The sequence below is a fragment of the Pterocles gutturalis genome, unplaced genomic scaffold, assembly GCF_000699245.1.
Source record: "Pterocles gutturalis isolate BGI_N339 unplaced genomic scaffold, ASM69924v1 scaffold6073, whole genome shotgun sequence".
NCBI lineage: Eukaryota > Metazoa > Chordata > Aves > Pterocliformes > Pteroclidae > Pterocles > Pterocles gutturalis.
Genome location: NW_010125425.1, coordinates 45993 through 63920, shown reverse-complemented (window position 1 = coordinate 63920; position 17928 = coordinate 45993). Strand labels below are relative to the sequence as shown.

The 17928-nt window shown below is 39.4% G+C and overlaps 1 protein-coding gene across 1 annotated transcript in view; it reads right to left on the bottom strand.

Moving 5' to 3' along the window:
* Positions 1-1577: 1577 nt before the first annotated feature.
* The window catches only part of LOC104465495, an 18009-nt gene continuing 1658 nt past the window's right edge, over positions 1578-17928 (bottom strand). The window contains exons 2-11 of the mRNA XM_010078560.1: positions 11958-12109; positions 11678-11756; positions 10745-10820; positions 9140-9216; positions 9006-9037; positions 8741-8870; positions 6194-6297; positions 3776-3949; positions 2934-3146; positions 1578-1827 (exon numbers count right to left, since the gene is read on the bottom strand). Of these exons, the coding sequence (XP_010076862.1) occupies positions 1642-1827; positions 2934-3146; positions 3776-3949; positions 6194-6297; positions 8741-8870; positions 9006-9037; positions 9140-9216; positions 10745-10820; positions 11678-11756; positions 11958-12109 (1223 nt within the window). The 3' untranslated portion in view covers positions 1578-1641. The remainder of the gene's footprint in view (positions 1828-2933; positions 3147-3775; positions 3950-6193; positions 6298-8740; positions 8871-9005; positions 9038-9139; positions 9217-10744; positions 10821-11677; positions 11757-11957; positions 12110-17928) is intronic.

The following is a 17928-nucleotide window of genomic DNA, read 5'->3' as shown; positions in this document are numbered from 1 at the left end:
ACAATATTATATCACAACTAGTTTGAAAAATGTGGCTTACTTGAGGGTGGAAGAGTCGAAAGGCTTTGAGATACTGGCTTGGGGACTTTTCCTGGTTGGAACTGAGATTCTCTGAAGTCCTCCTTCTCTTGATTGGGTGCTGCAGATGTTCCCATAGGCTCTTTCCGGCCAACTGAAACAATGAAATGTAAATTTCGTCACTAGCTCCAAATGGTTTGGTTTTTGTTGCTCAGAAACTTCCCGTATGTTTAGTGACAAACATGGATTTCACAACTGTTCAACACAGCAGACAGCAAAATCTTTTCTCTATGTATTTGCACAGTCACTAGTTAGTGTTAGTTTTCACTTGTAGCAACATGCCACATAAAGTGGAAAAAATCTGGCATACCAATAAAAGTTCATTTACTGTTTGGAAATCTAAGTAACAATTTAACATCGATGTATGAATGAAATTACTTGTTAAAATGCAGTTTTCCCCTAGATAAGCTTCTCCACCTCCCTGATATTTCCTTTCTTAAAAGTGGGAACGCTGAAATGAAAACTGCTAGAGGCCATTTCTGATAATATGAAGTGGCAAGCAGACAATCTTGGTTGCTGTCACAGAAACTATTAGCTTCTTTTATCTTCCTTTTACAGAATAACAAGGATTCAGGAGAACTCAAGCTTGTAAAGAAGTAACATTTAGCTTTATTCTAATGGCACCAGTAAGCCCTGCTTTGTTGAGAATTTCCATTGAAGACCCTGCTCTTCCAAAAAGTAACAAAGGAAACACTTTCTTTGTTTCTACAAAGACACAGTGACCAAAATATGCTTGTCACCTTGCAGCAAGTAGGGACTGAACGGTAGGGATGCCGTTACAGTGACTTTCATAATGCTTCTGTACAGCTTGGTTACAATACCCATAGAACAATTAATAATAAGACTGGTTGCGTGTTTTGATACTTCCACTTTGCTGGTCAAAGCATTCAAGATGACCCTGTTCTGCTTGTGTCTGGCCAAAATCTGACTGCATTCTCACCTTTGAACTGATGGCCAGTTTGGCGTTTTCATGAGATGTTTCATTTCTTGGCCTCTGTGGCTGTGTCTACCAGATGAGAATACAAGTACTGCGACCCCACTGCTTCCTGCAGTTGGAATCCAAGTCAGTTGGCTGTGTTTGTTAACCAACAGACCACTGGGGGAAGTACAATCTATTTCATACCGTTAAAAAAGAAGCTGAACACTGCCAAGCCCAAGCAGGCCCTCTCTAACGTCTACTATAAAATCAGGAAAGACTGGTATAGCTGACAGCAAGACAACATCTCCCAGGCTTCCCCAATCTGTGGTCAGAGTGGGGAATAGATCCAGGAAGTCAACTCCATCTCTAACTCGTCACCTGTTTTGATTCTTATGCTCAAAAGTTTATTTGTCCAGCAAAATAGTAGATTTCTTCTGCATCATTTATTGTTGTAAAAAGAAAGAAATGAAGTAAAATTAGCTAGCTATATAGAGGAAATTAAGTGTGGGCACAGTAAAGATTTCAGCTTTAAAATTACTGAAACAAAACAAAGTAAATAGTGTCAACCTAGTTTTTACAGTTTTGCTGTGAATTTGTCATTCAGAAATGCTAATCACTAAAGCAAACTGTAGAATATTAAGAAATTACATACATTTGATGACCTGTGGGTAGAAAAATATGTTTCTCTCTCCAGTGTTAAAGACTGGCTTAGTCTGGCCATCCGGCAGGAGACCAACATATATCCCTCTATTTCGCACTGATTCTAGACTTACAGATCCAGTTTCCAAATTCTTCTCAATTTTAAAGTGACAGTAGTCATCACCTGTGCCCTAGGAAATGGAAAAAAAAAAGTGAATTCAACAATTGAATTGATGTAGCGAGGCAAGTTGGACGTTTCTTAAGACTTAAATATTACTAACTTCTAATAGCATTTCAGATTCGTTTTAGACTCTTTACAATGTCCTACATTGCTACTCACACACATATATGTACATATCTTGGCCCTACTTATTTCTTTGTGAACAGAAAGATCAATCACATAATTTGAGTAAGCGAAAGATTGCATACGAAAGCATTTTGATTTCTGTTAGAATTTAGGCAAAGTCTAGGGTATATTCAAAGGAGTTTCCCACTTAATCAACTTATATCTTAATTATTCATTAGTGGATTTTATCATCAATTTATTTAGACTCAATACCACTTTAAACCCCTGAACATGTTTGTGCTCTGGCACATTCAAAACAATTATATCAGTTCATATCAGCAAACAGACGCAGGATTAGTAAACATTGAGTCTAATGAGCAAATACTAATGTCTCATTCTCTTTTTTGCTCTCAAATGTAAATTTGCAATAGTGAAATTCCTAGTAGGTGGAGAATATTATAGGTCCAAAAGTCAGAATATTTCAACCATCACCCAAGTCTAGTTTTATCACTAAACATACAGGCTACTGGTGAAGTATTTCAAGAATAAACTCAATGTGGTTGCCTGATGAAGAAAAAAAAACATATCAAGGTTCTTCATTTCAGACAAAACAGAATCATTTGTAAAAGCTAGGATGCCAACATCACTACAACATCTTTCAAACTCACACCAGTATAATTGTGGTTGTTAAATAAAAATCAAAGCAGCACAACAGAATCTTGACAGAGAGTCACCAGCTATCTAGCAACAAATAAATTTTAACTACATCCACATTCTCAATAATTTAAAAATATAATCAGGTCTTTACAGTCAAGTGCCAAAATAGACATGACAGCTTCCCTTGCTACATTTTTCTACCTTTCCTTGGGCAATTGAAGGAAAAAGTCTGAAAAAATTTAAATCTCAACAATGTTTTATCCCATTTTTATCTGAGCAAGTAAAAAAATATTCTCTGCTATCACAATTTACTCGAACTATCTGCAGAGGGATATACAAACAAGAACTGCTTACTGTTCCGTTACACTGGTCATCTTTGATCTTCAGATACATTCTGGGGTTTCTCACACTTTCAAACATGCAGACTCCAGAGTGAATTTTATGCACCTTCCAGTAGGATTCTTGCTGCTGCTGACCTGCTCCACTGCAGCTCCCGTCAGGTCTAAGGGACAGAGCCTGGCAGAGACTTGTGTTGAGCAGAACGATGGCACCATGGTGAAACACACCCTTCAGATCAGAGACGAGAAGTCCTTTGTGAATAGCACAGCTTTTCTCCATGTTAAACTTTGAGATTCATATTGCTCATACTGACCTACTTTAAGCACTAATTAATGCATTTCCATGTGTAAAATGTAAATGAATAAGTCCCAGGTAATTCAAGTATACTTCCAGCCTCATAATATCTGCTGCTTTCTGTGCAGGCACTAACCTGGATGGTGGAAATCCTTCCCTACTCTGCACTTTCTCTGCTTTTTATCGTTCATCAGCGCAGCACAAGGAGCACGGCAAGTTAAGGAACTTCTCTTTTCAAAATAAGTGCTTTCCCGTGCAGCTCTCCTGGATGTACCTACCTTCCTACTCTTCGAAGGTTTACTAAAAAGTTTGGAGCTCCATCTTTTCTGTGCAAAACCCACCCAATTTGCATACACCAGCTGCAGCTTCAGCGTCGCTCACCCCAAAAGAGCCGTAAAGGAAAATTTCTCCAGTGCCGCCTACCTGGAAAGCTGTAGTTTAGCTCCACCTGGTGGAAGAGGATCACTTTGAGCTTGCAATCCTCTGGCATTTGAATAGATACAATCTGCTTTATAACAGTAAGTTTCAGAAGAGTTGTCTTAATTTCTCTCTGCCCACCTTACCTTGACATGCACAACAAATTCTTTGGAAAGTCCAGCATATCCTGTTGTTTCATCAGGTGCTTTGCCTTCAAGATTGAACGTAACAGTGTGACCTGGATTCCTGGCCGACTCAAGAATGGCACAACCGTTGGGTTGAAAGTGAACACAGAGCTCACAGCAAGTCTTGTCTTTGCTCTAACAAAGTCAAAATAGGCATAACAAATTATACAAAGTACTAGATATGGCAAAATCCAGAACAGAGAGTATCACAATATAGATTCTGCATTGTTCAAGTTTCCACAATATTACCAGCCTAGTATGAAAAGTCTTTATATTTTTCAGATTTGCAGTCCTGATACCAAAGTCCTAAAATTGTGGACTCTGGAATTTCAAAGCAGAGAAACAGTTCATCTTCAGATGACACAGATCTGAGGATAACGTGAAAGACACCTGGATGCCTCAATCAGAGAGTTAGAGTCTCAGCCTACAAATGTGGCAAAGAAGGCTGGAATATAAAATTATCATACACAGGAAATGAACTACAGTAACAGGTCTTTCTCCTCATTCACTTTTGCTGTTCTCACAGAAAACAATTAAGGAGTCAGAAGATTTACAAGAAAGTACAGCAACACACTATACATGCTTGTCTGTTCAGGTTAGCAAACTGCATGATCCCATTGTATAAAAGACACTATACAAAATACATAGTTAATAAAATATTTAACTCCATCATTATTCTCATGTTTAAATAATTTTAATAAATGTAAAAAGCTAATAATCAACCCAATAATTTAAAAGACTTCTGGCATACATAATCTAACATTTTTTCAGCATTTTTAAGACTAAATCTACTGAGAATACTCTATTCCCACTAATGCCAATGCACAGCATATAAAAGACGAATGGGTCCAGCTTTGACTATGAAATTATTCACTGGATAAATAAAGGCAAGAACTCAAAAAAGTGAAAGGGAAACAGCTTTTTCCCTCATCAGCAGAAGAGTCATCAGAAAGAAATATTTTCTACAACTCCATTTGGCTATAGTATACTGCAAGTAGTGAGAAAGAAAGGCAATTATAAGACTTTGAGGAAGGGATGAAACAAATCAAAATGGATCAAAACAAATATGGAACATTTCCGTTGGCTTATAACAGGCATGATACTTAGAAAAAGACACAAAAGAAAAATGGGTAATTAAAACCAATCCTTAGAACTTATAATTAGCAAAAAAAAAGGAAATCATAGAATCATAGAATAGTTTGGGTTGGAAGGGACCTTTAAAGGTCATCTGGTCCAACCTCCCTGCAATGAGCAAGGACATCAACTAGACCAGGTTGCTCAGAGTCCCATCCAACCTGGCCTTGAACACCTCCAGGGATGGGGCATCTACCACCTCTCTGGGTAACCTGTTCCAGTGTTTCACCACCCTCATCATAAAAAATTTCTTCCTTACATCTAGTCTAAATTTACTCTCTTTTAGGTTAAAACTATTACATCTTACGCTATTGCTAAAGGCCCTGCTAAAAACTCTGTCCCCATCTTTCTTACAACCCCCCTTTAAGTACTGGAAGGCTGCTGTAAGGTTCCTCCCAAGCCTCCTCTTCTCCAGGCTGAACAACCCCAACTCTCTCAGCCTGTCCTCATAGGGGAGGTGCTCCAGCTCTCCGATCATCTTCATGGTCCTCCTCTGGACCCTCTCCAACCGCTCAGCGTCCTTCTTGCGTTGGGGGCCACAGAGCCGGATGTAGTACTCCAGGTGGAGGCTCAAGAGAGCAGAGGGGGAGAACCTCACGAGTTCAGAGGAGGGCCACAAAAACAGTCAGCCTGCTGCTACTGCTTCTTTTGATGCAGTCCAAGGTACAGCTGGCTCTCTGGGCTGCAAGAGCACATTTCTGGCTCATACCCAGCTTTTCATCTACAAGTACCCCCAAGTCCTCCTCAGGGCTGCCCTCATCCCTTCATACCCCAGCCTCTATTGATACTGAGGGTTGTCCCAACCCAGGTGCAGGACCTTGCACTTGGCCTTCTTGAACCTGATGAGGTTCACATGGGCCAATGTCTTGAGCTTGTCCAGGTCCTTCTGGATGGCTTCCTGTCCCTGAGGCATGTCAACAAGATATGAAGGCATTCCAGGACCTTGTCAACATGTGGCAAGCCAATATAGAATGCAGCTTGGAGTCGTCTGGTATTCTTGCGTCAAACCACTTAGTCTGTTAAAAAAATCCTACCAAAGAGTAAAAACTAAATTGTGAGCAAACAGACAAAGCCCTCTGTCTAAATTTGCCTATTCGTTGGCAATTTCCTGGGTTCATTTCTGCAATTCTTAGCTCTTTATCTGACTGGAGACACAATTAATGGCATTATTTTTAATAATCACAATGAAATGTAATTATGAATGTAATATATGAATGAAATGTAATCAGTAACCGCATTTCCTACCTTTCCAATTACATGGCCCTTGACAAGAGCAAGAGCAAGACGTGGCATTTGATGACTGCTGAATATACATATATTTCTTCCTTTGACATTTACATCAAAAATACCTAAGAGATAAATGAAAAACATTCAGAAGTATTAGATTACATTAATTCATATTTGCATTTAATTACAATTGACGATTCATAATTTTCAAGGTAAAAGAATTAAGTGTTTAGCTCAACTGTTTGACCTCTCTGATCAATGAATCCCTTCCTTCCTTCAGGAAAGGACATCTAGAAACTACTGTCTATTTCATTGCCTTGAGAAGAAAAAACCTGAAAGTGAATTATAAACGACAAATTTATCTAGATCAGCGTATATTTAAAAAAAAAAAAAATCAATAAAAAGGAGCTGAGGACTCCAGTGTAATGAACTGGGCTATAGCAATGAATTTACATCATAGGATTATAGCACCATAGAATGGCTTGGGTTGGAAGGGACCTTAAAATCGTCTCGTTCTAGCTCCAGCCACCCTGCCTTGGACAGGGACACCTTCCACTAGACCACGTTGCTCATGATAAATAACATATCGTATAGGAAACACAAAGCCCTCAGGTAGGAAGAGAGGATTAATTTTATCTGTATCCATATAAGAATTTGCAAAGCAAATCTTGCAGCATAGCTCATGGCTTCTAAAATCTTAAATCTGCCCAATTTTCCAAACAATTACCTGTCATAGCTACAAAATACTGATGAAAGCTAAAGTAGGGCCATTTTTGCTCTTCTCAGCAGCAACAGCTTATTTCTCTAAATTGTTCTACCAATACACTGTGCTGGTGTAGGGGTCTCTGGAGGACTCCTTTGGTGTCCATAACATAACGTTTTCAGGGTGTCATTGGGATCATAAGAATTATACAGCCAAGGATCATTGCACCCATTTGGATGATGCCACAAGTCATAACATAGAGATTGGGCTTCTAGTCCTCAGGGCAAGACAGGGAGGAAACAACTGTCACAATGGGTCTCTGCTTTTAGATAGGGTTAAAGCTTCCTGAGAAATTAAAAACCCTAGACCAAATCATCATCTGATATAATTTGTCATCACCACTTTGAAGGCTTTTGAATTATATAGCTTCAGATCTGCCAAAGACAAATAAACAGTTCAACCCGTACCTGAAACTGAGAGTTTTCTATTAGAAAAAACAGGTAGATAATTTATGTCAGAGGACTTTATTCCAAAGTATGCACAAGGAAGTAGGACCCCTAAATGAAAATTTAAACAACAGTTCCCAAGTCAGTGCTTGTGGACTTCTGTTGCACATGGCTAGACTGTGCTAGATGCTTTGTAACTTACTATGCACGTAATTGAAACAAACAAATCTGAAACAACTTAAAGGAGAAAGATACTGTTCCAAAGGCAGAAGAGCTGCATGATAGGTGTCTGCATTCATTTTGTACTTGTGTTTATTTTGTACTCTGGACTATAAAAAAAATACACGGTTGTTCCTGTGTCACTAACTGTTCCTATCAGGGCAATTTTCTCATATTGTTCAGAAAAATCAAGCTCTTTTAAATTACCAGTTTAATTCCTAAGCATTACTAAATCCTTGGGAGGCTGTAAATCACACTACTCATTTTTCTGACATTATATTTGTCATCTTTAACAACTGACATTTAGTAGCCGTGCATCAGATTTGGTACTTGCACAATTATACGCATTACTCATCGAAAACTGTGAAGATAACACTCACATAAATTTTACATCTAGCATGTAAAAATGTACTGAAAGGTACAGAATGCAATAAAAATGTCACATGTTTATGTCAGACAAATACCACTAGAAATGCACTAATTCATAGTGCCTTTATAGGCTGTGCTAAGGAGTATTCATGGCACTGCTCTCCATGCACTCTTTGGTGTGTCCTGAAAGATTCTGTTCTATCACGCCAAAAAAGACGCATGTGAGATCCCTGGGAAGATGTCAGAAAGGCTGAGCAGCTCCGTCACTACAAAGATATAAAAAATATGTGTGCCTAATACGATAAGTATTATAGTTAAGTGTTAGTAACACAGTAGGATAGAAGCTGAGAAAGAGGATGAACTGGAGGAGTGCAACTAAAATCAATGACAAGGATGGAACAAAAGAGATTATATACATATATATATATATAATTTGTAGACTCCCTATTAATAAACTATACCTGGAAATTTGAACTTGTTAGCTTAGATGGATCTAGTTACAAAAGGCTGTAGCTGTCCTTGCCATGGTAGTTCCATAGGAGTATTAAATTGCAGATGACAAGAAGTTTCTATTTGGTAAGCAAAAGCCAGTGACGAGATACCATGTTAATTTTTTTTTTTTTTTGGTGCTTTATATGTAAGCCAAGCATAAAATTTCTGAGTATAATAATAGTCATTGATACTTGTAAATATTTTAAGTAAGGAAAATGCTTATTATAATCATCAACTCCTATTCATTACAGGAATCACTATATGAGATCACAGTGAACTATAAAGTCCTCTTTTCTTTTATCTTTTATGCATACATTCACATGAAAAATACTTTACCATATTTGTTTTTCTTGTCACCAAAAGCATCAACTCTGCCATCTGGACCGAGGCAAATGAAGCCACGAGTGAGCCTGTTGTAAAACTGAAGTGTATTGCCTTCCTGAAACTTCCACTTTTCAGCAGCCCACTAGTTTTTTAAACAAGAAAAAAACTGATGAGAAGACAATATACAGGAATTTGACATGCATGAGAACAAGTGATCTGATTTTACTCAAAGCATAATTTGAATGGTTTAAATAGAAATAAAAAGGTACGTTCTTACAGTTTCCTCTCTCTTGAGTTCCAGCTCTTGCCCTGTACAGATAAAAACCGTGTAATCAATTGTCAGAGCACCCTCATTCCAGGTGACACAGTTGCGGTGAGGCTGGGTTCTCCTCCCCACCAATTTTCACCTACTTCCTGGAAATGTGCTGGCATCCGTCAAAGTCAGTTCTCTAGCAATATTGCCATCATCCTGCCCCTGGTCCAGCCACCTAAAGACCAGAACACATTTCAGTAACATAACCTTGACTGGCAACTCCCACAATACTGGGTACGTGGCACTTCCATACTGGTGCTTCCTGTTCTATTTACTAAAGTCTCCAGGCTGACAAACAACAAGACAAAAATGCAGGTTTTGTGAAAAAATATTGACTTTGGCAAAAATGGTTTTGCTTGTTTGTTTTTTCTTGATGATTCTTATAAAGAAATGCTTTCCTGGACTGAGGTACGAAGTTCTAAGCCAATTATTACAAATCAGAGACCTCATATTGATCCCAGATCAATAACAAAAGGTGCAGTGGCTAAAACAGTCAGATGCAAACGAACCCATACCCTGAAAATCCCTATACAAGACAAACCCAACCCAGGCAACAATTTTACCATGTCTGAACTATACTATCACAATGTCATTGTACCTGCTTCGCATCTACTTATGGAAGTTAAGTCAAACTCCCTTTGAGTCAAAAGGATTCACGTGCTGCGGGGGCAAGATCAGCAAGCACGGCGCCAGGCTCTAACAATAACTAGCACATAGCCTGTATTTTCCTGCCTGAAATGGATTTGAACTCTCCCTAAATTATGCATGAAGCTGGCATTATAGATCTCTTCATAGCAGTTCATCTCATCCAGAATACAGAATCAAAATTAGGTCAGGCAAAGACGAGGTGCTGTATCTGATAGGCAGAAAGCCTTTACTCAGACATAAATCAGTTTCAGTGTGCACATCGCTCACTCCGAGCTGCCTCTGGCAGTTATTTATTCACTCGGAGAGGTGAGAGGAGGAAATAGAATTGAGGTGCCACTGGCAAGCTGCAGCTAGATTCATACGTGACTGGACTTTAACACTCCTAATATTTGCACTGATCTATAGCAATTATAATTTTTCTATCAGGTGTCGAAAATTAATCAGGCATAGGTAAAATTAGAAATGAGCTGTAGAACAGAAGATTCAGAGCAGCAACCTCTGCAGGGGAAAAGGCAGGGAATTTAGGATTGCTTCAAATTACGTTGCAGCTCAGCGACAGGCTGCAAGGCAAATGAGAAAAAGAGATGTGGTCAGGAAACTGCATTTGTGCTAGCCATTTCACAAGATCTTAAAGTCTGACCCTGAGCTCACTGAAGCCCATACTAACTTCAGTAACGTAGGGTTGGTCTGGTAGAGAGACAGCAACCCACTCTTCTGGAAAACCTTGCAACACATGACGTGGAAGAATGGATGGACCTGCTGGTGTTAGATCCAAGGTGTTGAATATGGGGAATGCATCCAAAAAAGCACATCTTGAATAGTTCACAAGGCACAAGAATGGACTGTTCCCAGGCAGAACTTTTTATTGCTTTTTCATTAGCTCAAATGCACCAGAGATTTGGGGCAGGTGCAACTAAGAGAGCTGTAAAAAGAATCAGACCATTTCAGCTTACTTTTTAGGAAACACATATTGCCCTTGACAGGTCATTTCAGAAGAAAAACTACAAGTAATTACAGATTTACTAAAAATCTAACCCAAATGAAACACCACCAACCTGTGACAAAGAAAAGTATAATCCAAATCTGTTATAGGATCCTTGATTACAACTTTGCCCAGAAACCAGCCATTTCCTTAGAATAAATTAAAAAAAAAAAAGTTAGTTCATGAAAGGCAGATTTAATGAAGTCTGACTTCCCATGGCTTTCTCTCTCCTGCTGGAACTGCAAAATCTGCATCTCCCCTGGCAGGTTGCTAGAGTCGCAGCTGCCCTGATAGCTGGAGAGAAGACAGCACGTGTTCGAGGTACTGCAGAGCTTGCTTATGTGCCTGCAAGCTGCGAGGTCCCTCTCTGGCTGTCACGGCCCTGAGTGCTGCACATATCCACCCCCCATTTAACACACTCATTTTATCAGAGTTATTTGTTTCACCGGTCAACAGCAGTTTATCACGGCTCAAAACAAGAAAACAAGTTCCTATGTTTTACATTTAGGCACAAGAGTTTCAAAAACAAGCCCTGTGACTGCAAGCAATTTGAGTTTCCCCGTTAATTGGGTGTCTAATGACAAGATAGCATAGCCAAAACCTCCAGCTGGATCTTTACAGTGGATCTGACAATACTAATAAACCTAAAATTATAACAGCCCACTTTATCTAAAACACAGACTCCACAAGACGTATTCAATGTCTAATCATGCAGACGCTCTCCCTCTTCACGGTTTTTCCATAGGGATAAGCCAAAAATGACAGAACAGTAGCAGATGGTGTCGTTAACGTAATGGTTGATAGTACAAAGTGAACACAAAATATTTGAAATTTGTAATGATACAACAAGGTAACTGTATCAGTTGAACAGTTTCCTCAGAAGCCTTTGTCTTTCACTTCTAAAATATTTTCATATATTCAGTTTTAGAAATACGTATTTTATTTCAAAGAAAAGGTGAAGAACTTTGCAGGTAGTATTCAGTGACTACAGAGAGAGATTTCTGACCTGATCCGAGCCCATTGTGTCCTATAACAATCTTGTACAACTGTCCAAGGTGCACGGCTTCAACAGCAAAGATGTCAGTCTGTAAGCAACCAACAATATTTCAGTAAAATCTAAAAAGCAGAGCATTGTCCAGCCATTCAATCCCAAAGACCCACAAACTCATAGAACTCTTCTATCAAGATCATCCTTTGAAATATCAGCTATAAGGTAAGAACAAAGCAAGACAGACAGGTTTCCTCAAATAAAAGAAGTAAGAAAGCCTGATCGCTTTGCTACTTACTTGTCCTTTTAAAAATTTCCTGGGTTTCTGTGACCTGAGCAGCTGTCTTGATCCTGTGTCACCTCTTTCTCCATAAACACAAATATAGACATCAGCCTCAGTCCCAGCATTCCACAGCTCTCCTGTTGTCACATGCACTTCATAGGCAGTCACTGACAATAAAAGATGACAGCCCTTCACATCCCAAACACTGTTACGGTTACAATATCATCTAGCTGTGAATGTGCCTGAAGAATCCTAATGCATCTGTGTCAAGGACAGCTGGAGCATAAAACCTTACAAATCCTACTCAATATTAGGTAAAATAATGTACAAATTTGCTTGGGTGTTACATTTATGGTTTTTATCCCAGACTGTCACCATGGAGAAGGCAAAGAGAATTGAGCGTTATATGCACAATAGTTTGTCTTTGTCCTGCAGCATCATTTGAAATCATCACAAAGCTGAAAAGTAAATAACATCAATCCAAGATGAGCCCCACCGTAAGTGGTGAGTTCAAAACAAGAACCAGGAGGCATTAACATTTTGAATGCACCGGTTAACCCAACAAGTAAAAATCTAGCACCATAGTTTTAGTTTCCTAGGACCTTAGAACTCAGAAAGCTGCACTGTATTATTATTTTACTTATTCATGCAATAGGATAGTATAGACTTCCTCTATATGGGAATTCTTTAAAGGCTGTAAATCTGTGAGGAAAAACCTAGGACTTCAATTCAATTATTGGTTATTTAATAGAAATGGAAAATACAAATAAAATTAAATTTGAGTCAAAATCCAGTGAAACTGGAGCAAAAACTGTGATACATAAAAGTATGTATCAATAGAAAGCTGTGATCATTAAAATGCAGATGTAGGAACCCCATAAAATCCAGTTTGGATAATGGTAACAATCTAGGTAAAACAGTGAGCACTCTACATAGGTTATTTTAGTGTGTTCACACAGAACACTGCGGTACAGTGATAGTTCGCTTCTGGCATCAGAGCTAACTCACTGTGAGATGATGACTGGGTGCCTCTAAACTCCACTGAAGTGTTGTACCGTAGACATATGTTATTAATAAATACAGGTTAGAGGCTTAAAATAGCTAAATTAAAAATTCAAGCAATTTTTTACCATTTTTACACTTCTCTTTACCTCTCAATCCTAGGGATCATCTCAGCTTTATAATAAGTATTCATAAGTATTTATAACTCCTACAGCTTTTATCCTAGGAAATGGCGACTCCCTTAGATATTCCATGGAAAAGTGTTCAGAATAGAGATTAAGAGAAGGAACTGTATTCTTCACACCTATATTTGTCTATAAGGATAGAACATTACATTTGTAAACACGGCATTCTGAAATTTGAAAGTGTTAAGTTTTAAGATTATTTTTAAAATTTAATTATTTCGCCTATGGCTATGAATTATGAGAGCTAGAACAAGGGGATAAAACACACACCTTTTCTCAGATCAACTGCTGTTATTTGGACAAAAGCCATCCACATTGAAGGCACAGAAGGTTTTGACAGTCCTTAGGCAGGTACTATTTTTTCCCCAGAGTACACTTGTCTCAATACTCAACATAGTTTTCACTTAACAAATGTTAATTAGTATTGTATTTGTCCACATCATCTGCCATGTCACCACCTGATCTATTTACTTCCCCAGATGTTTCTCTACAGCATCCACATGAAAAGGTATCCCATTTTACATAGAAACCATGGCAGAGAATTCATTTCTTCAGACCAACAATCGCACATCTAAGACCACAACAATCCTCTCTATTCCTACAATTTCATCCTTCATTAACTACCCACTTTCCAGTTTCTGCAAGAAGAGCAAAGTTCTATCAGCCACCAAACACTATGTAACTCTGATTTATCCCCAGCAAGTAGTTCATCATCATATAATTAAAGATTGTGTCATAAAACATCAGCAGAGGAGGACAAAAGTAGGATGGTTGAGGATAAAAAGTTGAACGAAAGGCGTGCGCAGTCCCCCAGAATTAGAGCCATGAAGGCTCTATGTAATACTTCTTAACAGTTTAATTCAGACGTTTTTCCCTTTGAATAAAACATGCTGTTAAATCAGAAAGTGTTTCAGCCTCTTTTTATTCAAAAATTGGTTTTAAAGTGTCTCTCATCATCTCTTTCAGGTTGAATCCAGACCTCTTCACTGTTCTGTTATCAAACCATCCTCTCTGAAGTTAAAAGCGATGTTCTCTTTTCACTGTCTCATGCAGAAATATAATATTGGCAAAAAGACACAGGGGCTGTCTTTCAATTACCAAGTTAGAGATGAAGCTGCCTTCTCCAAAGCCTGCAGCATGGCCTCTCTTATACTGAGGCTGGCAGAAACACACAGTTCTTTTCTCCCTCTCTTGTGCGAGGGGGAAATTGTTAACTGCACAATGCAGTTTGGGAGGCTGGTTGAAGTGTGCTGTTGTGCCTTACAATGCACCAAGATTATCTGGTAACTTATTTCAGAAATAAGGAAATAACCTACTCAGAAAGATGAGCCTGAAAATTTGAAGGTGGGTAAGGTCAGGGTTCCAGAATATTAAGCGAGAGAACATTTGGGGAAGAACAGGTGCTGAAAGTAGGGGAATTGGGAGTATTCAATATAGCAAGTTAATGTTCATTAATTAACATTTAATTAACCTTTTGGGGTGGGGGGTGGTTTTTATACTACTGTGCTTGTATGTCCCCGTACAGTAATAATATTAAAGTCTCCTGACCAAAGAGACCAAACCCAGGAGGAAGCAGGCTGACTGCCTCCGAGGCTTTTCATGCCTCAAGGGTATAAAGATCATAACCACTCAAGATCAAAAATCACTGTGGTTAGGGCTGTCCAGCCGCTCTCTACAGAATTTTATGAGCTGTTTACAGCCGCTAACTACATCACTAGAGGAAGTCTCTCCTGCTATTCTTTTTCTCTAAGACATATTAATGAGGTACAAACCTTTCTGCTCTTCTTTTCAGGTCCTTAATCTCAGTGCTCAGTCATCATAGATAGGCATAAATACAGTTTCAGGCCACCCAGCTCTTTATTAAGAGAGTGACTGTCCCATGGTTTGTTTCCCCACAAACAATTGGAAAATTTCCCCAAAAAATGTGCCATTTTCTGGACTTCAGCCCCTCAGTTTCATTTCTATTCTCTTCCTCTAGCCCGCACCCACAACAGCTGTTACCATTGAAATGCCTGTTACCATTTCAACTTTGCAAGATCAACACAGAGTACCATCAGCATACCACCAAGCATTGCTGTAGTATTAAACATTCTGAAAAAGAGGTTCTGTAGTTTTTAGAGAACTTTGAATGGAAGTTGCTCTCATCCCATTAATTTTGTCCTCTGCAGCTGATATGATTTTTTAGGGAAGGGAAGAGAGGAGGCTGTGGAATCTGTCCCAGGTGGCTAGTGAAAGCTCCAGAACAAGTAATAACTTCTCCCCCTCTGCCGTCACACCCTACAGGATGGGAATCTGCACCAGCACTCTGCTCCCTCACCCACATCTCTCCTAGGATACACTGATCTTGCTATGCCCTTGTAGCTTCCTTAGGCCAGAAAGAACAATGCCATTTGGAGATAAGGGAAGAACAAGTACAGACTTTCCACCCCTTTCCCATTGCTGCAGCAGAGAAACCATAGAGCAAAAGCATACAGCATGGGTGACAGGGAGTGGTGTGGTAGAACAGGACACTGGGACAGTAGAACAGCAGCAACACCCAATATTTTTTGTATTGTTTGGTATCATTCACCTTTAGAATTACAATAAAATCTTTATGTGAATAATGGATATTTTAGCACTTATAGCCTTCTGAAATATTGTTAAATTTTTGTTCCACACTCAGAAATTAAAAGTTTTCTGGAAGCCTGTCCCAGCAACTTACAATAAAGAAACTAAAATATCAGCTGCAATAGTCATACTGGTGCTAAAATCCTCAGTAATTGAAAATAGAGTTTGTGATCTGACTCATATACAATGGCTTCACGGTAGTTATGCACATGTGAGATGTCTTTACTATTGCCTCTATTTAAAGCAAGCACAAATGCTGAAAATCTTGCCAAATAAGTCTTTTTGAAGAACCTGTGAAATTCAAAGCATTAAAGACTGACCCATCTCCTTTCCAGGGACTCTTAACCTTTTACCTGAGTATGCCCAGTAACCACAGGAAAACAACCCAGAAAAACTGTTGTAGCAGCTAAAAAGTAATTGAGGGCCCGATGAGAAAGCAATGGACTCACCTCTATCAGCATCAGTCTGTGGCCTGACCGAGCTGATGTGGCATTGTGCTCACCTGGAAGAATGGGCTGACCCAGCTGTAAAACAGGAAGCTCCATAGATATTCCCCCATCAGCCTGGTCCCAGGCTAGCCACCGATGTGCAGGGAAAGAAAACTGCTCCCCTGAGAAAAGGTTCAGCAGCTGCACCTAAACAGCACCAAGAATTGCCATTTAAGCTGCTTGTCTCAGTCCAGAAAGAACAGAATATGAAATGTGTGAGATGCTGTTGAAATCTGTGCAGGTAGAGCTCTGGGGCACGATCACAAAACCATGGGTTTGGGCCATGTCTGCTCCCCGGATTTAGTCTGACTCAGATTCAAAAGTGTAGGGCAGAGTAACTCAAGCCAAGAAAGAGGATTTATCAGCTCAGGCGCAGTCCCACAAAATACAGCCACGTTGTTCCAGCTGCTATATCCACGTGAGCTGGCACTAGGTGGCATGGCTTACCAAACACGGATGTTCTCACTGGGAAGCTTGACAATCTGCAATTCTATTCCTTGAACTTATTTTCTTATCAGAACAGGAATTAAAGGAATAGGGGTTTATTCTCCAGCACTGCTTGTGACATAAACAAACCATGAAAGTGCTAGCCCCAACATCGACCTGCCCCACACTGTTTTCTTCCACACCCAACTGCTAGCATATAGCTGCAAAAGGAACAGCAGCTGAAGAAGGAAAGAAGGTCTGGTTGTTCTGTACTTCAAAGTATTTCTTACTAAGCACCTCAGAGGCTGCTGCACATTAGAATAGCCCATGATTATGCTAATTGATACCAGCTGCATTGGATTTTGGACCAGCAGAGAGAAGCAGAGAGACTTCTACCTGTAGTTTCACTCCTGCTCTGTGCTTTGTAGAATCTAATCTCCTTAACTCAAACAGCGAACAAATTCAGAATTACTGGAAATATTTTTATTTCTTCTACTGCTTGAATACTAAACTTTACAGGAAGAGATTCATCTTGTGTGAAAAACCTGGCACACCTTGACTTGTCAACACCTACTGACGGATCTTGAAAAGGGAGCTTGCTTTATCAAAGCTAAATGTCCTCTGTGGACGTTTTCAGGTTTGACACCATCTCGGTACAGAGACAGACACAGAAGCCAGGGGATACTGATGGAGGACTGGCATGCCTAGCTACCAGAAAAGCTCTGCAGTTGTACAGCTCGCTCTCTCTTCATTTCAGATCTTCCAGAAAAATGTAAGTTTTCCCAGGAACCAAGATGTTAAGGATCTGATGACTCCACTGCAGGTTGTTTCTCTTCTGTGAGGTCTAGAAATCAGTGGCTAGACTCCTTTGGCTCCCTACCATACAAAATGCTAGGTCTCTTGTAGAGTGTGTATGATTGAATATATTTATTTTCTTTGACTTTCTGCCCAAAGTTGCAAAGACAGAATGGCCTAACCATGACTGATGAATAACTGCCTAAAAACTATGCCTGACTGACGGAGATTTGGTGAGGAATCAATTAAAATGCATAAACAAGTAAGCAATGGAACACGCTAAAGTGTTGAATCCCTCTTTTAAAATCTTACTGTTGATTTCAGTTAACATATTCTAGCTGTGGGAAGGGGAATAAAATCTTCTCTTTTTTTTCCTTTCCTTTGTTTTTTTTTTTTGCAGAATCATAGAATCATAAAATGGTTTGGGCTGGAAAGGACCTTAAAGCCCATCCAGTGCCACCCCCTGCCACGGGCAGGGACACC